At 41.2% G+C, this 24709-nt stretch overlaps 1 protein-coding gene across 2 annotated transcripts; it reads right to left on the bottom strand.

The window, feature by feature from the left end:
- Positions 1 to 199: 199 nt before the first annotated feature.
- On the bottom strand, positions 200 to 24523 carry kdm2bb (lysine (K)-specific demethylase 2Bb). 2 transcript variants are annotated; one of them, XM_058617661.1, is made up of 21 exons: positions 24344 to 24523; positions 22847 to 22991; positions 22648 to 22726; positions 22477 to 22523; positions 21417 to 21595; positions 20960 to 21066; positions 18755 to 18848; positions 18436 to 18589; positions 18203 to 18318; positions 17451 to 17577; positions 16620 to 17026; positions 16437 to 16523; positions 11143 to 11373; positions 9812 to 9955; positions 9630 to 9716; positions 9202 to 9525; positions 7992 to 9061; positions 7733 to 7896; positions 5643 to 5804; positions 3177 to 3395; positions 200 to 2461 (listed from the first exon to the last, which is right to left on the bottom strand). In XM_058617661.1, exons 1-21 carry the CDS (start codon positions 24386 to 24388, stop codon positions 2280 to 2282), a joined length of 4170 nt encoding a protein of 1389 aa, XP_058473644.1. In that variant the 5' UTR covers positions 24389 to 24523; the 3' UTR covers positions 200 to 2279. The 2 variants fall into 2 exon arrangements, with proteins under 2 accessions (XP_058473644.1, XP_058473643.1); XM_058617660.1 differs by lacking the exons at positions 22477 to 22523; positions 22648 to 22726; positions 22847 to 22991; positions 24344 to 24523 and having other exon boundaries at positions 7992 to 9058; positions 9202 to 9534; positions 21417 to 21590.
- Between the last annotated feature and the right edge of the window lie 186 nt (positions 24524 to 24709).

Below are 24709 nucleotides of genomic sequence, written 5' to 3'. Positions count from 1 at the left end.
CTGCATCACTCATTTAATGTGTTTACTGTATATTCATTTTGTTTGATTTCAATATTATCCACGATGTTGATAAGTGATGTTCTCATTGTTTGTGGTGATGTTTTAATCATCTTTTCTAATCTGAAACCTGTACCACAATATCCACAAGGACCATAGTTTGTTTGGGTTTTTTAAAACAAAGGACCAAAAGCACCACCAGTGTTTTAAATGAATTTAATATTTCAAAGATTGACTTGACTTTTCCTAGAGGCTTTACATGTACATTATGTACATGAAGACATGGTTGTCTAATAAAACCCAAAAAATGAAATGTAAACTTACTGACAGAACAGTTATCAACTGCTATTCAAAAGCTATCATCACACGGACGTGGCAGAAAGGAATCTCCAGTCAGACAAAAATCTGTGGTTTCTGTATCACGTTGAGTCTTATAAAGTTGAATACAGGCACACTATAAGAAGAATGCTTCAGAAAAATGCTACTCAATGATGCCATAGGTTGTTAAGTTTAAAAACAAATAGAAAAACAAAATCACAACACAATTTTATGGAAAGAAAAATGTCTCTCCCAGTGGAATGTGTGACTCAGAATAAAGAATAAACAAAATCAATGTTCACAAATCTCCCAGGAAAGAAGTTTCTGCAGGTTAAGTACAAGGTGTATGGACACATAAGGACTATCAATCTAATTCTGTTTTTATTGTAGCTGACTGTAAAAACAGAATTTCCCGACCTTGTGGTCAGAGATTGACGCATTTAATGAAAGAGACTTATTGTTACCTACACTCGCTGGCCACTTTATTAGGTACATTGGACCTGCTAAGGTTCCATCTGAGCATCAGAATGGTGATTTAAGTGACTTGAACATGGCATGGCTGTTAGAGTCAGACGGGCTTATGGAGAATGGTCCAAAAAAGTGCAGTTGATACGGATGATTCAAGAGGTCAGAGGAGAGTGGACGGGACGGTTCAAAATGACAAGAGAGGTAGCAGTAACTCAAAATAACCACTTGTTACAACGAATATGCAGCACCTTGAAGCAGATGTGCTACAGCAGCAGAAGACCACGCCATGTGCCACTTCTGACACTTTATTTGGTGTATTCCTTTTCCCTAATAAAGTGGCTGCTGAGTGTAGACCACAACACTATGGTATATTCCAACTGATGGGGTCATGTGACTTTAAGAGATAAAGTATTAACGTAAAGAAATAGTCCCTTTTCACTTTAATCACACCTGAGTTTCAACGTCTAATCAAAAAATCTGTGTGAATTTGGAACACTTGGCTTTGCTTATTCTTTAGTTGGTGCATGACTCGGTGCCAACTTTAATTTCTTTCTCTCTCTTATCACATGGAGTTAAGCTAAGGACAGGTGTAAACAGATGGTTATAGTATTTAACAGGTAATAAATCTACTGACTGTGTTGTAAACTGAGTTCTTTTCTGCATGCAGAACTTGTATAAAAAAAAAAAGAAATCTTCCTTTCACTATAACAAAGAGTGACAGTAAATAGACACTGTTCGTAGAACTAGCAGAACATTTTAGAGTTGGAAAAATAGGCTTTTATACACTGTACACTGTATAGTGTACGTGTGAGCGCGTTTATGTATTTATATGAACTGTTTCAGTGCAAATAAAGTTCTAAATGTGTCATCCACACGGACAAAGCAACATAGTACGTAGCCAGAATAATAAAAAAAAAAGTTTCAGTACCTTTGTCTAATCAAAAACAGGCACTGACACGTTTTAATAAAACCCACACACAACACAAGATACCATCTTACAGTTTGGCAATAAACCATTCGACTTTTGCCTGTCAACAGAAAAGAGCTGAACAGTTATATACCGACCGATAATATGATACTGTACACTGGTGCATTCAATACTGCACATAAATGTATGAAACACTTTCTGATACAAAAATATTACTCTATATAATGCAATAAACGTTGCATTGGAACAGAAAATAGTCTATGAAAACCAAAAAAGAGAATCATGATACATCCATACAAAGAAATAAATAAGTTATTAACAGGTGCAAACAACAACAGAAAACATTTTTGCAATATTGCCATCACTGGACAAGATTTTCCATTTTACATTCGGGGGCTTAGCAGCGCAGCTTCCCTGTACATCAGACACGACTGTCTGCTCAGTAGTCTGCAGATATTTATGGAACACGGAGCCGTTCTCCGGCAACACGCAGTCATCTGCTGCCTCCATGTGGATGCCAGCTTCTCCACTCGGAAACCTGTCAAACCTGTCTCCCGCGTCGCTCCGTCTAGCTGATCTTCTGCAGCAGTTTGTCCTCGATCAGTTCGAACTGCACACTGACGGACATTTCCGCAATGAACTGGTCGCAGCCTTCCTTGGTCACCTGTTTGCAGTATCGCAGGTCGATGTGACATATGCTCCCACAACGCTTGAAATAGGTCAGCGACTGGTCTGTGACCCTGTTACAGACTGCACAAGGAGAAATTGGGTTAGGAGACAAAGGACAAACGATGCGTGATGGGACACCTGATATAACAAGAGCTATGACACACATTAGATTAATAAACCCTTAACAAATTGAAAACCTAAGGCCTGATTTTTTTAGACTGAAGCAAACAACCAGAAAGCCAACATTCATTTTCCTCGCTCCTGTTCCCATAAAGGCCCTTTGATTCACTGCTTTCAACATTTAATGGCACTGAATGGCAATCCAATGAGACAAGTATCAAGATCTGATTATTTTTAGCTTTGTGTGCACTTTGCAACAAAAGGTAAAAATCAATTTCTATACAATTTAATATCCGATGGGGGGAAAAAGCAGGAAAACAAAACACACTCCATCCTCAGAAATGATCCTGATGTTGAAGTGAGAACATGCAAAAAAACACTTTCAACTTTCAAAACTAAGCATTAAATTGCAGGATGTATTACAGCCTAATGTCGGGCAGGTGTCAAATAGTTCTGCTCAAGTGCTCTACAACTTGTGCTGACATAAGCCTGTACTCTGGGGAATACACTTCAGTACTGTGTGCTATATTTGAGTTTAAAATGTTGGTTTTTAAAACGGTAAAACATAATTCTGCTCCTCTAGCTAAAGACATGGTACGTCAGTGCCGAACTTGAGCCACAAATGGAAGCGCGTCAACTGAGACCAGAGTTACAGCCAACTAAGACTGGCCTGTACCTGACAGGTTGATGTCTGTGAGCGAGTCTCTGGTGGTCGTCCCCGCAGCAGTCAGGATGTTCACTGACTGGTCCGTCACGTGGTTGCAGTAGCTGAGGTCCAGCTTGGACAGCAAAGGCATGTAGCGGATGATGAGGCGCAGCGATGTGTCTGTGATGTCCAACCCCGCCAGACGCAGGTCCTCCACGTTGCGGAGCTTACTCCTGTTGTCTAACTGACCTACAGTTAAAAATAAAATACAGAGAGACGAGGCCATTAATACTTGACAGACTGTTTATAGTGAATATAACTAGGTGTCTGTGAGACGTCACCCTGCAACCAAAATGCTGACGGTGTATCACTCCATACCAACAGGCTCTTTACATATATATATATGTGTATATGTGTATATATATACATATATACATATATATATACATACATGTATATATATATATATATATATGTATATATATATATATATACATATATGCTTAAAACTGGGGAAGCTCAATGGAATCACTGAGACCTGTCCAAATGGCTGCTGATACGAAGAGCCCTTTTTAACACCATTGACAAGCGTGCACATTTTCACATTTTACTTTATTATTGACACGGCTACAACAGTTTATATCAGTGGTCACCAAAACTGGCCCGCTAGCATCAGTCTTAAATTATTTGCTTATCTTCCCAAAAAAAAATCAAAATTTCATATCGAGTTCAGAGCTTTTATTCGGAAAAAATGTGCACTGATTCAAATAGATTCTGTTGCCAAAAATAAAAATGAAAACACTGCTGTTGTCATGGACAGCCAGCTTTGGGGAGAAAAAACTACTTGCATATGTCAGGCTCAAAGAAGAAGTAGTAATTCTTAAAATTGAGATGCTGCACAAGCAATATTAACAGCAACGTTTAAAGGGGACATATTATACCCTATTTCCCCCATTAAAATAGTTCCCTGGTGTCCTAATGAACATGTCAGTGACATGCCTTGGTCAAAATACCATAAGGATGAAGCACAATAGCAGTTCAATAACCCTGCTAAGCCCGCCCCTTTCAGAACGCTCGGTTTTCGTGCATGGTCCCTTTACATGCAAATGAGACACAGGCAAACACACACCCACTTCTTCCAGGGGGTCTCTGATTTGTCCTCGTTACAGCGCTTTACAGCTCTATTCGTCTCCCCCTCCCTCCACTAGTTCACTGACAATATCAACATGGCAGCGTGCGCAGAAAACAGCCAGAGTGCCGTCACAGGAAGAGACGTTCTACATAAGGATCGAGCCGAACAGTGCCGAACTGTTAATCAGTTAAAAACACTTAGGAACAGCACCACTGATCGCCAGCGGCGCGCGGCGAGCTGTATAAGCTGGCGCTGTATGTTACTGTATCAGACCGGTGACTATGCTCCGGAGACCTCGTCACCGCGGCACCGCTGATCGCCACCGCGGCACCGCTGATCGCTGATCCTCTCCGGAGCATAGTCACCGGTCTGCACCGGAGCTGGCGATCAGTCGCATACAGCGGCCGTTTAGGTGGCTCGCCGCTGGCGATCAGCGGTGGCGATCAGCTGATTTTCACAGAGAGTGCAGCACCTCTGCACAGAGAGTGCAGCACCGCTGATCGCCAGTGGCGAGCGCTGTATATGTGATTGTATCAGACTGAGTCTGTCCTCCGGTCATGGAGGACGTACTGAACAAATATTTTTAATTAGGACGTGTCAGAATGGTTAGTTATGAGCTCTATGTGACCTTTTCTTAACAACGTGTGTGTTTGTACGTCGGTGAAATACGTCCCCTGACTAAATACGGCGACCGCTGTCTAGTGCGAACACACGTTTGCTGACTTTATCCGGCACATTAGCTTCATATATCAAATCCTCTGTGGAAGTTTGTGTAAAACACTGTGCTCCACTGTGCAGCCACCAACAGCACACTTGTCCCTCCGCGTTGACATATACCGCTCTTCCTCCCTCGCCTGCACTCTCGCAGGGACAAGGTGGAGCTAAGGTGGAGCTATCGAAGTAAACTTACTGGTGGGGCGGTAACATTCGCGGTGAAATGCGCATTCTGACGTCATAAACGCAGGGAATTCAACATCGAGTGTTTTATCGCCTGTACTTACACTTAGGGGAACCACGAAAACATGACGGAGTATTCTTTTTCCACACTTTGGTGACTGGTAGGGCCCCCAGAGTCCCAAATATAAGTATTAAAATGGTTAAAAAGTTGATTTTGCGTAATATGTCCCCTTTAAGACATTTTGCCTCATGTTTTGGCCCAAATATTCAATTGTTTACAAAAAATATGGCCACATTTACTTGCTGATCCCTGGTTTATGTAGTTAGGAGTTATAACATTCACTCTATGTCTTCCTGTGTCAACTGCTGAGAATTAGAGCATCCAATTGTTTTAGGAACCAGCTGAAAAACACAGAGTCTTCATTCTAAAACAGTGAAGTCATAGTGTGTGAATAGCAGGTCGGCACCTGGCCTGTTATCTGTGGGAGGCGACAGCAGGTCCCTCATCTGGGCATCTTTCAGTCCCTCAACCCATTGAACGTCCAGAGTTCGCAGCAGAGGACAGCTGGAGGTGCAGAGAGCAGAGACGGCCACCCAGGAGCAACCTGACAGCAGCAGCACACGCAGGCCTGCGGGGACATAAAAGATATCTTGTTAAGTCTTTTGAAAACTCGGCGCAGCCACGCACAGCAACATAGCGGGATAAATAGAGTACACTAGTGTTTTATCGGACGCTCTATTTTTTCCGGTTTTCTGCCTGCAGACGTTCGAGTTAATCTGAGGTCACACAACAAACCAGTAATTACACTGGAATGATCCAGCAACGTTTATTTATAAATAACAAAAGACAATTATCTAACTAGCACATACTCCGCTACAACAGCACACACCACACTACCGTTCTAAAATAAACCATCTAAATGCAGGAGCCTCCGGGGACACAATTATACATATGGAGGAGCCATACAGGAACATGCTACTGAAACCCTATAAACTATATTTCACTGAAACAATATTTAAGCAGTTATTTCTTAATAAATGACTCATTCTCCAAAAACACAGTTCATCAACACCAGATCAGGAATATAGCTGCTTTTGCTTCTTTTTTGTTTTTCAATTAAAATATGTAGATAAATGTACTTGAAGGTTTTATTGACTTAGATAATTCCGTTTACTTTACTTTTAACGGTCCGACGTGCGTTTCATTCACTTTGCATACTATATGTGCAAATTAGGTAGTAGCAGAGGTTGGAGCAAGGATGAGTCACCGTCTCCTCATATCTCTATAATTAATCTGCCAAGTCATTATTTTTTCATAACCACTGAGAAGATACGGGTAGGAGGCAGACATTTTCCTATGATTAAACCTTCAGTTTATTTATTGGTTTGTTTGTTTTTTACAAAAAAAATAGAATAATTATGCTGTGAAAATGACCGGACTTCCTTGGCGTAAGTGCACTCATTTTCTCCCTTTTGTTCCCGACATCCTGCAAGCACACAAAAATACCCTCACTGGTCGCTTTATTGGGTACATCTGTTCAGCTGCTTTGTTATGCAAATATCTTACACATAGCAGCAACCTACTGCATGTCAGAACGTACGTAGACATGGTCAAGACGACCTGCTGAAGTTCAAACTGAGCATCAACATGAGGGAGAAAGGTGATTTGAGTGACTTTGAATGTGGCAGTGCTCTGAGTGTTTCAGAAACTGCTCATCTACTGGGATGTTCACACACATCCCAGTAGAGTTTACAGTGAATGGTCCGAAAAAGATAAAATATCTAAATGAGTGGCAATTCTCTGGGTGAAAATGGCCAGAATGGTTTGAAATGACAGAACGGCAACATCAACCCAGCTATGAAGAAGACCACCTCTGAGATATAAAATGATATATAATGGTGTATAAAAATGAATATGGTGAACTGATCGCAAAAGTCACAAGATTCCCAATTTGACCATCACCATGTCAGTTATTACATCCGGAAGATGACAGACGTCACCCTGCAACCAGGCTCCCATTAGACAATACCAACTATCAATCTCAATGGGGTCCAATCTAATGTGCAAATGTGCAGTGCTTTTCCCTGCTGTATGGGGCAGAGGCATGGACCTCAACAGTGTTCAACATCAGCCCCTGGTGGGCAAAAGAAACCTTTCAAAGACAACATCAAGGCCAACGTAAAGAAGTTCCACATTGGACAACTAGGAGTACATTGCACTGGACAGGTGCTTACGGAGTGAAACTGCACAAGAAGTAGTAGAAGCCCATGAGACTGAAGAGTAAATGGGAATGTAATTTACTGTAAATAATAATAATAATAACAATTCCTTCAGATTCAATAGGGTTTCAGGGTGCGCTCGGAACCCCAAAATCAACTTCATGATGTAACTGCTGCCCCCAAATAAGAGGTAGAAAACAACTACAAAAACATCATTGAAGAAGACCTAAAACTAGCAAATGTTTACTGACACTGTAAATCAAGTAAAAAGTTATACTGGCTGTTCATAACACAAATACAGTGCAGTATTTTTCCAGTTGAACGGATGTAGCTTCACCTGGAAGTCTGTTGATCAGCCAGCTGAGTTGTTTCTTGGAGATGTTGGTCCAGCTGAGGTCCAGGGCCACCGGCTGTCTCCGGATGATGCCGCTCAGCATGAGAGGAGTGATGGACTTACAGCGGTTAAGATTGATGTGCTTCCAGAGCCTCTTGTCACAGCACCTGACGGGAAACACGCCATGGTCACTTTCACTCGAATGCCGTGTACAGAAGTGCGGAAGACATGCTTTCAACTCCACACCGCAGTGTGTACTCACCATCTGTTCCAAGTCCTACAAACGCGCATGCACACGCAAAGATCTCTGTGAGTCAGCTGACCGAACACCGTCATCCACATCTCTCTTCGCATCACGTGGGCTTCGCCGTCGTTCAGCGGCAGCCTGTCAGGTGGCGGGCTGATGGGAGGGGGCCGGATCACGTGGCGCTCCATTTGAATGCATTTTGGCGGTGACCGGCAGGGAAGCGGCCGGGGGCATATCGGTGTATTTCTGTTCCAGCCAAGGGGCGAGTAACCCCGTGGCGTCCCGTTCACCTCACGCCCCCGATGTCGCAGCCAGTCGCCGAGCTCGCTGCTGCCGGTATTAAGAGGCCATCTGGGCTTCTGCTCTTCAACTTCGTTCTCAGGCTCAGGTTTAATTGGCCTGTGGTTCTGATTGGCCAGGCAGTCCTCCGTTTTCAGTGGCCGTCTGTTTTGACTGGTCACACCTTCCTCCATTTTAAGGTTCCTACGGCCCTGATTAGGGGTCAAGTCCTCAGTTTTTGGTGGTTTACGGTTCTGATTGGACACGGAATCCTCACTCTTCAGTGGTCGTCGATTGTGAAGGACTGGACTGTCCTCTGTCTTCACCGAACCGTGGTTCTGATTGCTCAAACAGTCTTCTGTCTGAGTAATCTCCTGTTTCAACTCTTTGCTCAGCTCTTTGTTGGGTAGGCGGCGGCGCTGGTGGCGAGCTTTGAGCTGGGCAGAGCTCCTCACCTGAGCATCTCCTGAATCACTGCTGGGTCCGGCTCTGGGAGAGTTGGAGGTGGGCTGGTCACTTTCTCTGGCTGCAGATGTCCTCAGCAGTGGACTTAACATGACTTTGGATTTGTTCTCCACACTACTGTCTCTATCTTTTACCAGTGTCTCCTCTTCCTCTTCTACCTCATCTTCCTCTTGGTCCTCATCATCATACTGGGTTTTCTCCTTGAAAAGAATTTTGTCCAAGAAAAATCCGTCTTCTTCATGGTCCTCCTGGTTGGCTTCTTCATCACCGCGATCCCTCTCTGTCTTGATTTGACGTAGTAGCTTTGGACACATTGGATCATCTGGTTTCGGAGGTTTCTTCTAGGAAGAAACAGCAGAAACATAATCAGTTTTTAAGCAATAACAGTGACAAAAAAAGGTTCAATAATATGCAGTAAACCTAGAAGGCATCACTCTGTGACTCCATTCTGTTCAGCGTAACTGTAAGATGAAGTTTGTACCTTCTTTTTTACAACAGGCTCATCATTGGTGTCAAAAAGCTTCCTCTTTTTCCTCAGCGGGTTGTCCTCGTGCCTTGGCCGCGGCGTACCATCCAGAGACAGCAAGGGGGGTCGTTTTTTGGGAGGTTCTTCGTCTTTCCTCTTGGGAATCTCTTCCCGCTCTGCCTTCCTCTTCACAGCCGGTGTGGTCGTCAAAGCGGTGACGGTCGCTGTGGCCACCATGGGCAGGTCAGGCTCTTCTCTCGATTCCCGGTTTAACCGTGGTTCTTTAAGAAGCGAGCCGGGAAGGTTTGATGCGTATTTAAACCCTGGCCCCCTTTTTTGCTTAGAGGCCAAAAGGTTAGAAACAAAGAGAGCACAACTTTATTTTCCTGGATCAGAGCGAGAGTGCACAACCCCATCATGCCGTGACTAATACAGATGCTTACTTTCCCCGTTTTCCCAGCGTGGTTGCACTTTGGACACTCCCAGCAGTTTGGCAACTCATCATTGACCACTCCATTTGAATCTTTTACCTAAGGAGAAGCAGAATACAAAAAGCATTAAGACAACTACTAAAGGAGAAAAACCTCACTATGTTTTCGTGAGATATTACCATGCAGTGATTTACCTTCAGACAGTTAGGATGAACGATCTCATTGCAGATGGAGCACTCCATGAGCATGAGATTAAATTTGTCTTCTTCATCCTCCACAGTGTCCTCCTTTCCTGCCTCTCCACAGACCAAACACACTGCTGTGTGGGGCAGCACAGGCTTAAGGAGAAACACAGGGTGAGAAGGTCGGTGTGCTTTTTATTGAGGGATGACCATGACTGGGTCACAGACACCTTCAATAGCATGTCTCAGATTTGTCTAGATGCTTTATGGCACCTCATTTCTGTATTTTCCTGACTCTCCCTCATTGTTTCTATCAAAAAAGGCAAAAGAGCAATTATATAGGATATAGGATACCTTTAATTGTGATTAACACACTAGCAAATCCACACTTATACTGTACATGCCACCTATTTTGTCACTTACATAGCACACAATCAATAGGGTAATTTTTACAAAATCTGTCAACACTTCACAAACCGAGTCACTGATATGATTTAATTTGTAAATTGAATCAATCATCTAGTCTCTAATCTTCCATTACAGGTTACTGACACAGTATTATGCAGTGGAAGCTATTTCGTAATAATTTTGTTTCTTTACTTACTTGAATCACTATTTGATACATTTCTATTTGATTATAATCCGCCTGAATCCAAAACCTCATGAACTTGCTTTTGTTTGACTAAATACACTGAGGTTAAGTGCGAGATATGCGAACAGTGAACATCAAGGTGGTTCAAACATACTGCTGTGTCTTAAAAGTGGAACACTGTAAGTGTAGAGCAGTCACACTTTTATTTCGTACTGTACTGTACCGCTCTCTATGTGTCACTCTCCATGGTGCTGAAACACCCACAGCCTCTACAATCCCTGGCAACTCCCCGCTGACACAGACGCTGCTGATACCACGTCTTCACTTATTATCAATATTTGTGTAACTACTACAACTAGAGGGAACAAGTCAACAGCTTGCGCTGCCATCACAACCAAGTTCAGCGCCCTAGCAACTACCTCACTACCACATGAGCACAACCAGAATGAAGTATTCAGGTTTAAAAGGAAGACAATAACCACAGTGAGCAATCGTTAAAAGGAAGTGATTACGAGTTCTGGAAATGCATTTGTGATGCATTACACGAATGACGGTTCACTAACAAACAGCTCACTGCAATGTCTCATTTATTTGAATTTAAGGTTTTAACATTTTTTTTTTGGGGGTGACAAGGCTCAAGCATGAAATTCATTCGAGGTAATGTGTATAAAAGGAGATACAAAGTTTCGTATTGATTCCGGCAAGAAATCAATATAAAAAAAAAAGGTAAATCATGATCTCATGCACTTACTGCGATGCACTGCCTCATGATGCAGGACTGTTTCATACGCCCAGGCCCACCAAACTTCTTCATGTCCTTACAGAAGTGGCACTCTCCGCACTCCGTCCGCAGGCAGGCCTCACACTTGCGACAACGGGTCCGTCTTCTCCGGGCGCCAGATGTTCCCCGACTTGCTGACAGCTTGACTGCTGAACCCGGAGAGGCAGCCATCTTAGGTTTCGGCCGGTTGGGAGGCCGCGGCTAAAAGAGACACAATACAAAAGTACATAAAACCATAAGTTTTCAAATATGTAATATCTATTTTTTACTATTTCTGAATGCTATTCTGCTACATATGAAGTGGATCAATACCCTGTCGGTTTTAGGATCCTCATCTCACTAAAAACTGAACAGTCAACAAACTATACATGATCAAATCAGTGTTGTTGTTTTTTTTAACAATATATTAATTATATTATAAGAGCTAATGTACTTCATGATATTGTATATTACACAATAAAATAAAATATTCAGTTTAACTGTGCTCAGTATTATACTGGATGTGGGTGGCACCATCTCATCCTGTCTTTTTCTCTTTCTTATTCTGTATCAACATTTCAAAGCACAGCACCTACATATACACACATATACAGTATGAACATATACACATATAATGTTTATCTTCAATCAAACGCAGACCTGACAGAAACAAAAAAAAACATGCTGTGTTTAAAGAGATTATTCGCGGCTGTTAAAGCAGAAGATCGAGGAGAAAACAAACACATCAGGAAAGTCCCCAGAGGCGTCCACCAGATTTAGCACTTCACTCGCTTGCATGTTTCTACTTCAAAGAGAAGCTGCACTTATGGTTACATTTCTCACATGGTTCACTAGGGCCCATTATTCTGTGTGAAGGGGCGTGCAGACTGATTTATAACAGTGCACATAAAATGTGCTCCATTTATTAGAAGTGGGCAATGGAGATGAGACGCCTTTGATCTGCTCATTATTGTAATACATTTTTGCTTCTTTCCAAGTTAAGAGAACCCAACCGCAACATTGTTTTTTTTTAACATTATATATAAAAAAAAATAATATATATATAAAAAAAAACATGCACACCACACCATGTGAGAAAATATCAGGCAATAAGTGTGAGATGAAACAAACAAGAAGGAGTGAGAAACACTGCAGCTCTTGGAAATGAAGATCAGATTTCTTTAGTTCCATCGGCAGTGCAGATTTTCCTAGCGTCAGCATAGCAACAGCCACATCCCGCTCCCTAACAGAACAGTCTATGACACACAGACTTGTAACCAATAAGAACTGTAACACTAACAGAAAAAGAAAGCGGCCTCAGTCTTTAGGCACACTATAATAATGTATCCTAACAATAGCCATTAAATAGACTGACACAGGCAGTCAGAAATGTGGCTTCCAGACAGGATTAGAGTAAGATACTGGGGCGGGGGCTGTTCTGGGGGGATTACAGACATCAGCAACACTGAAATGAGACCAAATAGTCCAGCCAAAAAGAACCCAGTGCTCTGATTACCCTGTTTTCAGGCTTACTTATTGAAAGTCCAAGTTTTTAATCAATCCGGTAATGTCAAAAAACAGATATTTACACTTACAGGTGTAAAGTATAATTACACTTGTCACTTAAACTACAGGTGAGAGGATTGGATGTAAAACATATTCAATTGAGCAGCCCATATTGTCCACGATGTGCCCTCTGAATGTCTCTCTCTTGAATTAAATAAGAGTTTGACAAAACTGCTACTGCCTCCTCGACACCTGGTTGTGTTTTTGCGACCATAAATCAAAAAAAAAAAAACGACAAGAAAATGAACTGGAATCAGTAGATGTTGCATCCGGATCTATTTACAGCACTGAACGTACACATGGGTCCCGTCACATGGGAGAAATGAGAACAGAACAAGTGACCAACTGGTAATTTCTTCAGTGCTCATTTAGCTGGGATTCATTATGAAGTAGGCTCTTATGTTCACTGACACAGCCTTGAAACCTCTTGAGCAACTGTGAGGAACAGTGGAAATCAATTACTGCACACAGTGTACACTTAACATCACCCTGGAGACAGTGCATACAGATTGCAGGAAGAAGAAAAAAAAAAAGAACAGAACAAATTGTTTTGTCAAAGAAGAGGAAATTTAAAATTAGAAGTACACCTTTTGTCGACACCGACACAAACACTTGCCATATTATTTTTTATGTAAACATCTTGGAAAATGCCAAGAAACAATTGACTTGGCAAAACATTTTTAGTTCACAATTTCCTGGAGGGATTACTCTCCTGTTAAGCCTGAGAGGTGGCATATGTTGTGAAGCTGTTGCTGCATTTGGGGACACACACACACACACACACACACACACAAAAACACGTGATTACTCTAGGACACAGTGTGGAGTGATGTGCTCATATTTTAATATGGGGAAAGCAGAAAAGTGTAACACCAGTCAAGTGAAATTACATAATCAAGAAGCAGAGCCAATCAAATTGAATACAGATGATGAACTGGTAGTGTGTTTTTCTGAAGAGGCACAGCACTCAAAATATTAACAGCTACTAAGCCAATTTAACCTTTAATTGATATTCAAATAACTGAACTCTAAGAACAGGTGCCTTCACATACAGTAACTGGACCAAATAGAATTTAAAATGTCTTTAAATCATAATTGTCAAAACAGAAAAAGACCCAACTGTAGACAGAATTATAGAGAGGGGGTGTGGTTCAGAAGTCAGCTACAGAAATATTCCAATTACACATTTCTTGCTGTGTAAGCAAGTATCTTCTCAGATCAGCCTGACAGATCAATATAAAAGGAAAAACCATTTTGTCTTGCTGTCACACATGCTTTAACATTGCACATTAATTGCTTTCACAATCACACCATGAAAGAATCATCCCCTCTCTCTATGTGAATTCCAGTTCCTCTGCTTCTCTCCCAACAACCAATAGCAGCCCTGAGGGCTCTCAGCTACATAAACACAACCTTTTCCCTTTTGCTTGGACCTGCCAGACAAAAACACACACGCATGCACACACAGCACAAAAAAATCAACAACACAAAAAAACAACAAAGACTGAAAAAGAAAGAAAATCAAAGCCCAGGCAGAGAAGGTAAACTGAAAGCATTCCTTGCCAGGTAGCTCCATTTCCTCGCTGCACTGTGATGCTGCACACTGCTCTGTCTGGCACTAGCATTCCTCTGGTGGCCTCACTACGCCTGCAGGGGTTTGATGTGCTAACCTGCTCAGAGTCTGAGTCGTAGTCCTCATCATCAGCGCTCAGCGACATGGCCATGGCTAGGGTTTTTTTTTTTCACACGCCGTCCAGCTCACAGCAAACTGACATGGCTGCAGTCTCCTCCTCCTCCTCCTACTCCAGCTACTGCTGTCTGGCCTACAGCCCTCCCCTCCTTCTCCAAAAGCTCCACAATACCACAAGCAGATGCAGGAAACACGGACGAGCCTGCCTCATTAACATGGACTGACTCTGTGAGAAAGAGGAGGGGCGCTGGGTAACACGGAGCCAATGGGAGGCCACGGTGCATTAGAATATGTACTGAGGGGCGTCTGGCTCCATCCAGTGAGGGAAGAAAGATGCAGAAACAGTGTTGTCATATTCACGATGAGGAGCACAGGGAGAGGAGAGAGGGCTCCGCGCAGCCAATAGAGCCAGATGGCATCTCATTACAAAAGGCAAACACAAAGAGGCCCCACGACCAGCAGCTGGCCTTTGGAGGGATGAGTGGGGGGTGATGCAGAAGGTCCACAACACCAACAGGAATCACTAACACACATTCAAATAAAAAAAATCCTGCCTCCTTTGCCTGTCACAGAGTTAATTATGTAGCCACAGCTCAGTGGTCATCTTTTAATCTAGAGATTGTGGGTTCAAACCCCCGATGAGCTGATGTGTTCCCGGTCAAGACACTTAACCCACAGTTGCTCTCGATGGCTCTGAGTGGGTGATGATAATGGGTTATGATAAATGTGCGATAGAAAATGCCCTGTAGGAATGGGTGCCTGGCAAAGACTGCACTGTACTGTACAGCAGAGAAAGGTGAAAATTAATTACTCACAGAAAATGAAAGCATCAGCTTTCCACTTTACCTAATTTTAGCTAATATTCTAGCCGACAACATCCTTAACTGTTTATGAGGGGCTGTTAGACTAGAATTACATACTCTCACATACACCAAGAGTATTAAACCAGATTTATTTGCAAATTATACCTCTCTCTCTCCCACACACACACAGTCAAAGTAAAATGCTTTTACAAACACAACTCAAAAACACACACATACAACTAAAGGCTCACAATAGCAAGAGGCACTTTGAAGATTTGGATCAGCACTAGAATGTAAGGCTAGAAATCTCCAACGTTACATCCTCCTTCCTTCTGGAATTTTTGGGTCAGACAAGGTTAGAATTGGGGAATGTTACATCACACGTCCAGAATGTCGTAAGTTTTCATCACACTCACACGTCTGCACTTTATGACAAAGTATATTCCTTATCACACTGTAAGAGAACACAGATAACGCACACTCCATGAATCATTTCAGTTGTCATCCCGCGACTCTCTCTTTTTCTCTCCCTCCCTCCCTCTCTCTGTCTTTCTAACCAAGGTAAAGTGGTTGTTACTTTCAGTCACTTTTATTTTCCAATCCAATACGTTAATATGATGTGAACACATAGATTCTGACCCTGTTAAGGCTTCCTGTTCAGCACAAGACTTGACTAAAATCAAAAAGGGAAATCATCAAGATTTTATAACGGCCACAGTGTCAAAATATCACATATTGACACTTACTTTCTGTATAAAAAAGTTAATGGATTCCATAAACTATAAACATTCGTGCCACTTAATGTAAAGAGTGATACCAATAAGAGCTCCACGTACACTTTAATTAAGTGGATAAGCTTAGCAGGCTGCACAGTGTCTGAGAAATCATATATACTGTTAAGGTAAATTGCTCTTTGTAAATGGTAACGTTCCTCAATCAGAAGGTAAACAGAAGGATACAGGTGTAAGCAAAATAATAAATGACCATTTCTTCATGATAATTAAACATTTAAACACACTTTAAACAGAATAATATTCCATAGTAATGACAAAAATAGATGTATAAAGTAATGTTCCACCGCTATATGCTACACTAAAGTCAAATTCACTACTAATGTTGAAAAAAGACAGCACCACAACAAAAATGTTTGTTTTTTAAGTCTTCACTTCATGAACATAATGTAAAAAAGGGACAAAATAAATACAAAAGCACCAAAATATTCTTACCTTTAAAGTTTTCTTAGGCCAGTACACCACGGGAGCTCCAGTGACCGCTAATTTGGGGTCATCGTCAGCATGTTCTTTTAACACAACCTAGACACCGGAAATTAAAAAGGGAAACGTATGTAACTCAAATGAACTTGTATCTTTGTGATTGTTTTGTTTTGTTCGTTCGTTTCGTTCGTTTACCTTCAGGTCCTCCAGCAGGGCTTGCGGGTTGTCTATTCCCAGTGGGACACATTTCTTGTGATCAGGGAGTGACTCCAGCTTCTCCACCAGTGTCCTAAGTCCACTCAGTTCAAACTCTGTCAAATGAGTCAATTTATTCTGAGACTCTGACGCAGGAGAGTCAGAGGGGGTTTTAGGGAAATCCAGAGAAGAGGAGCCGGGATTACAGCTGTCTTCAGAGTCAACGGATAAAACAGCTCTGAGGTGTTGACCCCTCCCGTGGTCAGGAGAGCAGGACCCATCCTGAGCAACGCGCTCCGGTTTTTCTCCAGGGTCCTCCTTCATTTGAGTCTCACATGAGTCCTCATTCACGTCCTGGCTCCTTGAGTCAGAGTAGGGGCTCTCTGTGGTTGCCTTAGTCTCATAGTCTTGAACAGGAAAAAATACAGAGAGCAGTGTTTTAGGTTTTTTAAGGGACAGAGCTTGAGATCAAAGACCTCTTATTTGTGTCCAGGAGTGATAATGTGTCAACAGCAGTAACACCACCAAATATAAGCCTGCCTATTATTCAAAACTCATATTACTCCCCTTCAAATTCAAATGGTTAAAGAATGCTACATAATTCTGGACAATAACAATAACTCTGGACTTAGACAGAAGAATGTGTGTTACTAAAATGTCACTGCAGAGCTTGTTAGAATGCAGCAGGACAGATGGGAGATCCGAAATATCATTTATTATTAACACCTAGGAAGAGATTTAGTAGCTTGTGTGAGCTAATTACAACTCCAGTACAAGATCTTAACAGTATCCAGGGGCACACGAGAGAGAACAGCTGCACCGGTGACTGACCCATTAGCACAGGCTCTTTACGGATCTCCAGAGAAAGGTAGGAGCGCTTGGTGAGGCAGTGCAGGTATCTCTCCAGGACATACCAGCAGATATCATAGTAGAAGGGGAAACGGAACTTAGAATTAACCTGAAAACAGAACAACAAAACATGAAAACATGCATTTACAGGCAAGTACAAAGTAATTCAAACACCAGTTTTCTTGCCAATGTATACACTTAAAGGTACAGTAGATAGGATTTTATAATTGATTTTATAATATTTCAATGAGAGCAACACTTGTGCACCTGGGAGGATTTGTCCAAGCATAAAGCAGCGCATCAACTTCTTAAGCTGCAAGGAAGAGACTCTAATATAATAGAAGAGAGGGACAGTAAATGCAATATAACGTGTCAGTGACAGCGGATGGAGAGGTTGTCTCGGGTCACCTGTTGCAAATGAAATGACTGTCCGTGCCCCTTTGATAAGTGGAGCTCAGGGCAGAGAACCGCGATCCCAAAACGTGAGTGTTTTAACAACGTGCAGATGAAACTTATCAACTTTTTTTTTTTCCAGCGACCCTGCTGCAGCTTTAAACCGATGAAAGTGTGTGTGAGTGATGTATGACGACGATGTCGATGACGTTTCAATCACTACTGTTTTGGGGTTTTTTTCAACTGAGTGACTGAACTTTTTATGCAGCTGATCCGTGTATATAAAATGAGATGAGATGAGATGAGTGTGACATACACACAGTAACAATGTGGACTCCTACCTTAGTCCTGCTCTCTATCTCATGGATGGTGAGCTGCATAGGTATGTTGAAGCTGTGCAGAATGTTGCCTCCAAACACCAGTGTGTCCTCAGGAGTGTAGACAGCATGAATCCACCCTTAATTACAAAAAGCAAACATAAAATATATATATATATATATATATATATATACATAGCTGTATACGCGGCTTAGCTATTCCTCCTGGCTACATTTTAATAACCATGCCAACACACCAGATGGGATGAAGAAGGTGTATCCCTGCTTAAGCTCCACTCTCTGGCATCCATCAGCTCGATCCCCCAGGAAGATATCGCTCTGCTTTCCTGACAAAACCCAGTCCTCATACAAGGCGAGGTTATGAGTGGTGGGAGGCACCAGCCAGAACACCTGAGGAGAGGCATGAATCCTTATTTAGAGGTTACACTTGTGGCCAGTTTGATAAATAAACTCTGGAGCAGTTACAATTAAAGGGTTTCTTCTTCTTGTAACACTCGGTTGGATTTACAGAAATTAAGTGATGGTTTATGGATTGAAAGACTTGAATGAACTTACTTTATGCCCCTTAAATACATGATACCAAACTGAAGTTCCCCCGAAATCGATGTGGAAATCGGTGTAGCAGCCCTTCACGCTCATTAAGCAGTACCTGAAGAGAGAAAGTTGAATTAGTAAATCATTGAAAGGACGTACAGGTAGACAGTAAGAGTCTACAGGTTCATCAGACCGGCATCTATAACGACATCTAAAAACGGAGAACGCACAGCTCGACCAATTAAAAAGCAGCAGTAAGCTCAGCTCTTGTTTTTACGAAACATTAGCTACCAATAAAAACAGCCCTAGAAATCACTCACAGTAGCACTGCAGCACAAAAAAACTGTTCTCAGCAGGGCACTGCTCCAGAGGAAATTAATTGGGAATGGTTAGCACTGTGAGACATTAATAATTCACTAATTTAGACAGAGAGAATCAGCTCCAGTTATCTGGAAAACATCCCAGCATTGTGGAGTAAACTGACATTTATTTATTATTTTTTTTAAATAAAGAGAGCATTTTCACAATTTGTGCATCTCACTGAGAGAACACGCAGCTTCTTTAAGTGAATGGAACTGTTGAGACAGTTAAAGCAGATAATTACCGGCTATAATGTCAAGATTAGTCTGTTATATGACGTGTAGTTCTGCTCTTTTCTATCCGACCACATGCACATCCTGCCTCCGACTTTGCAAGATGCAGCTACAATATCATCGTCACTTGTAAGATTAACAACAGATTTCCTGCGTCGATGAGACCACAGCCGGGGCAACGCCACTTTGACTGCAGCAAAAAAAAAATGAAATATTAACATGTTGAATAATTTAATTCACATGAAAGAATACGATGAACCAAAGACAGATCATTCTGGTCAGTAATTAAATTGTTATCGCCATTAACAATTTATTCTGCTGATTATTTTCACAACTGACTACTTGGTCGTAGAATCGGTCTAATAGGAAAAATATCCTTCAATCACAACTGTTCTGAAGACAAGATTACATCTTCACGTTGCTTGTTTAAAGAAATACTTCACCAATTTGCATTTAGCTTTGTATTACTACAATAGGGGTAGTAGTAGTATGAAGATATTTCTCAACTCAGGGGAAACTAATCCAGTCACAGGCCACTTTATTAGCTACATCTGTTTAGCAGCACAGTCTTGTGACAGCAACTCAATGCATGTAGACATGTAGACATAGTCAAGATGGCCTGCTGAAGTTCAAACCAACGATCAGAATGGAGAAGAAAGGTCATTTAAGTGATTTTGAATGTGGAACGGTGATCTGAGCATTTCAGAAAAAGTTCAGAAATGCAACTAAATGGTACAAAAAGGAGAAAATATCCAACGAGCAGCAGTTTTCTGGGCGGAGGAGAAAGGCCAGACAGGTTCAAATTAAAAGAAAGGCCACAGTAACTAAAATAACCTTCGTTACAGCCAACAACAATTCTCTGAACACACAACACCAGGTGCCACAACTGCCACATTATCAAATGTCCTCTGTGCCTAATAAAGTGGCCAGCCAGTGTATTTATTTTAATAATGCATAATAAATGCATGCCCATTAGTTTGCACCTCTACGACAGGAGGATGATTATCTGCTGAAGGTAATAGTGAAAGACAGTGTGGATTTTTGCAGGCAACATTGTGACAGGTAGCAATTTACAGGAAATCGTTCAAACATCAGCCTGCTTACGTAAAAACTGGGAGCAAAAAAAAAACACAGCTTGCACAGTTTCCTTTTTCCTTCTATAGTAAAGTAACAGATTTGTGGCACCACCAAAATGAACGACAATGGCCACTGTACAACAAGAATTATGATTAAATGCAACTCAGTAGAGGGAACGATAGAAGAGGAAAGTGGGATTCATAGGGCACAATATGAACAATTGAGGTTAAAATGAACAGAATAACTGGTAGTGAGTACTAATGCTGACAGCTGATTGGCCGAGAGGTGTCTATGCAGTCAGACCATAGCTGTTAAAGACCATCCTCCACCATCGGGGGGAAAAAAAAACCTCTGCTGCCTAGCAACAATCAGGAGCACTTACAAGAAGTGGTTAACATGGGTAGTATGCAGCACTCTTGATGGAGCGATACATGAGACATGAGAAGAGAAGTTGCATTTACTCCCATAGAAGCAGCAATTTCCTCTCAAGTGTGATCTACCTTTTGTCCTATGTGTCACTTTAGACTGACAGAAATGCTATTCAGTTAATTCGCACCTTTGTACTTTAGGGTACTTCATCTCTGAGATGACATTGGTGGCTTCTGTTTGGCTTTGTTTTAGATCCGGAGGCCACATGTTGTCCACCCAGTCAACCTGATCCACCTGTGAGAAGAATCAGAGACTTCACTTTTAAGCCGTCAATCAGTGTTTATTCAGTGTGGTCCAGTGTGTAAGAACGAATAAGGGACACAGGCTGCTGTAGAATCACGGCGACGTAAAATGACCGCCTATGTCAAGCAAGGCTCTTGCCTAACGTACATATAATAAGCTTATTCTAATGCCACATAAAACAAACATTTATACACGTGTGTAAACATAATTATCGGCAGTATATTACATTTCCTCATAAAACTACCTATGTTACACGCTGGACCTTTAAATGTGATGCAAGATTTGTCACCCTCATAAAATCCCTTTAACAACAGCATACACAGACAGTCATGGTATGTTACCACTGTGGGTCGCTTGATGAGGTTCTCCAGCTTAGTGTGGCTGAACTCTAGGCTGATGACATTGAAGAGTTTGTCACGCTCTTCCTCCGGTGTCTCATAATATCTCACAAACTGAGCCATGCTCATCTCGGAGCCCTTCTGAGTGCTCACATCCATGACATCCACCGACCGACGACTGCCTGCAAACACACAACCACAACACCGAGTGAAATTCACCAACACACTGTCATTAAAATGTAATAAAAGCCACATCTAATAATGAATACAAATGCACAGAGACAGATGCAAATGTATTATTCATATTATAGCTTCTATCATCTCATAAACAGTATATTGTATATTGTAAGTCACAATCTGTTCCACTAGATGGAGCTACTGCACACAAATCATGCTTTGACTATTCTTTTCAGTCACATTTGAATGTATTATACAGTACTATAGTATATATATTATACAATATTATACTATATTGACGTATTATAAAATATTACTAAATACATACATTACTCATCATTATTTTTAAAATACTGGATTAGATAAATGAGTGTCATTTTTAAAAGGGCATGCCCAGCAGTATTGAGAAAGTTGTAATTTGTGTAATTTATACATAATGTGAGTTTAACTGGTGGTGGTGGAAAAGAAATGTCCTGGATAAATAAATAGCAAAACATCAGTTTTATTACTTCTTTTTACTTTGCTGTTTTTTACAACAAAAGTTGGGGGTTTTTAACGTACCACCATTGGTTTTTTGGGTTTTTTAGTTTTTATTCTGCACTTAGAAACTACAGCACCTGTATTTACCCTTTTGAGGATCTTAATCTTGTTTGTCTGACCTTGTTTAACATTTCGTGATGAAATTTCCTGTCTTAAAATGCAGTGTTTTAATGAATATGAGCATGGATCAAAATAAAATGATACATCATGACAATTGAAGTATTTTTGGGATGGTGTCTGCAAGCAAACCAATGACACTTCTAACACCTTTTTTATTGGCGAAAGGTTATTTTGTTTGTGCGTGTGTGTGCGTGTGCATGCGTGTCATTTGTAGTATTCAACTTACCAACCAAGCCTTTAATTTCACTAACTGTGAATTCTGGATCAGGCATTCTACATGAATTAAAGAAAAAGAAAAAGATGACGGTCAGTTAATCCGTCGTGTGCATAGACAAATATTGTTAAAAGTTATGTTAAACAAAAATCTGTAAAGCAATTTATAAAATTGGCCTCTCACCTGATGCCAAGTCCATCTTTCTCTTTAAATATGAGTGGAATTCGAAGACCTTCCCTTTGCACATATTCATATGTGAAATCTGCAAAACAAGGCATGTTTGACAATTTACAATAAATTAGGACAAATACATTTCCAAGCAGAATGCATCCTTGACAACTGCAGCTGATTTGAAGGAAATAATATGTAGTAGGTCTCTCACCTTTACCGTCCATTGTGTGGACAAAGTTTGAACTATAAGAGTCACTGGTGAGCTTCTCCTCCACACTGAACCCCCTGATGTTTGTAATTTCTTCCACATCAGACAAGTCCTCGTTTTCGTCGTACATCCTCCGGCAGATGGAGCGCTGCCATTGACAATGAGGTGATTTACATGACAACAAAGAAACACACAAAAACACACAATGTTAAGAGACCCATACTCTAACAAAGGGCCCTATCTGTACAAAAACACACTGTTTGAGTGATCACTCATAAGCACAGTTTTTTACAGAATATTTTGTTGTGACATCCGGAAAACTTAAAGAACTAGTTGTAAGTGGGCTCTTTTTAAATTATGCCATGGTAATTAAATTATTCAAATGATATGTGAAATATCAAGACCCCCCTTTTTAATTTTGTGCTAGTTTTTTCTTGCTTGTTTAGTTCAATTGTTAACTGTGTGCACAGACATGAATACAAGAAAAATATGAGTATAGTCACAAGTATATGTGAATGCGTATGAAAAATATATGCATGACGAGGAATATCAGGCTTGAGGCATGTTTTGTTCTGTTATCCCGCTGTAAAGGGACTGTTTACATTAGAGCAACTTCATTTGTTCATCAAAATATTGATATTTGCCCTGGCGTACCGAGGAAGGACGACAATATATCACCAAATCAATATTTTGACCCACCCCTAATGTTCAATAGCATTTTAATTCAGTACACAACAAACTTAACCTTCACTTGTATTGAATTATATCACTAATCAAATCACAGTTGCAATATCCAGCGAAACAATCACAATTACTTAATCATGCAACCCTAACAATGTATACTGTGACTGGGAAGCCCATGGCTAAGAGGACAGGGATTGGGCTCATAACCCTGAGCAAGGCACCCAATTCCCCATTGCTGAGATAAGTGCTCCCCACTTGAGTGTGTGTAATAAGGATGGGTGAAATGCAAAAGTCAAATTCACTATATCTAATTGGTGTGTGTGCAAAAATTACTATTAATATTCTATTCTATTCCACTTGGTTGATGATGGTGAGAAAGTTTTGGATACACTAGTCTACATTATTTTGATTTTTAAAATATTTTAAAATATTTTTATTTATTTGTTGCTTATTTATTTCACGTGCATATGTTGCTCGTATAATAACAGTAAACAAATAAACATAACTTGTCTTAGTCAGAGGCTGCTCATCATGCATCTGCTGTGTTTGTCCAACAATGAATGTGAAGTGTTTGCAGGATTTCACTGATGTATCCTGTCCTGTAAACGCAGGCTCACTGAACTACTACAGAAAACACACAAGTGATAAAAACCTTCAACAACACAACTACTGTTTCCGCTCGTGTGCTCTGACCTGAGCAGCTTTTCTGACGTGACAAATGTCCAAGTGTTACAGTTGCCATCGTTAGCCTAGCTACCCTAATTAGCTGCAAGTATCGCCTCATAAGCTAACGGTAATAGAGCAGATACTACACACCAGCCTGCGTCCAGACTCCGTGCATGCTTCCGCAGGCACGGCCATCGTCCGCTGCGGTTCGTCCCCCGGTCACTCAGTGTGAAGAAAGCATCTTCGTGCGTAATGGAGGTGAAGCAGCGCTCAGTTAGCACGCGTTTCTGGTTCAAAACAAGGGAACCATGTTGTGTGTATTACGTCACCGCCAGGAACCAAAACATTGTAGAACAACGTCACAGCGGCAGCAGCAGCAGGAGTATGTCAGTCAGTCAGTCAGTATAACATAAGTATACATTAGTCACTCACTGTAATTAATGTGATATTTCCTTTTTAAATTGAAGTGGAACAGAGAGGCAATTTCCACACACACACACAGTGTTATAGCTCTTA

The sequence above is a fragment of the Solea solea genome, chromosome 19, assembly GCF_958295425.1.
Source record: "Solea solea chromosome 19, fSolSol10.1, whole genome shotgun sequence".
NCBI classification, from domain to species: domain Eukaryota; kingdom Metazoa; phylum Chordata; class Actinopteri; order Pleuronectiformes; family Soleidae; genus Solea; species Solea solea.
Note: the sequence above shows the minus strand (reverse complement) of the source record. Positions and strands in the feature narration are given on the sequence as shown.

What these genes read in the sequence shown, in the direction of transcription:
- kdm2bb (XM_058617661.1), bottom strand. Translation starts at nt 24,388, where the DNA reads ATGGCCGTGCCTGCGGAAGCATGCACGGAGTCTGGACGCAGGCTG. An exon ending in AAAGATGGACTTGGCATCAG is followed by an intron (nt 22,524 to 22,647) that starts GTGAGAGGCCAA and finishes TAATTCATGTAG; the next exon opens with AATGCCTGATCCAGAATTCA. An exon ending in TGAAATTAAAGGCTTGGTTG is followed by an intron (nt 21,596 to 22,476) that starts GTAAGTTGAATA and finishes GTGTGTTTGCAG; the next exon opens with GCAGTCGTCGGTCGGTGGAT.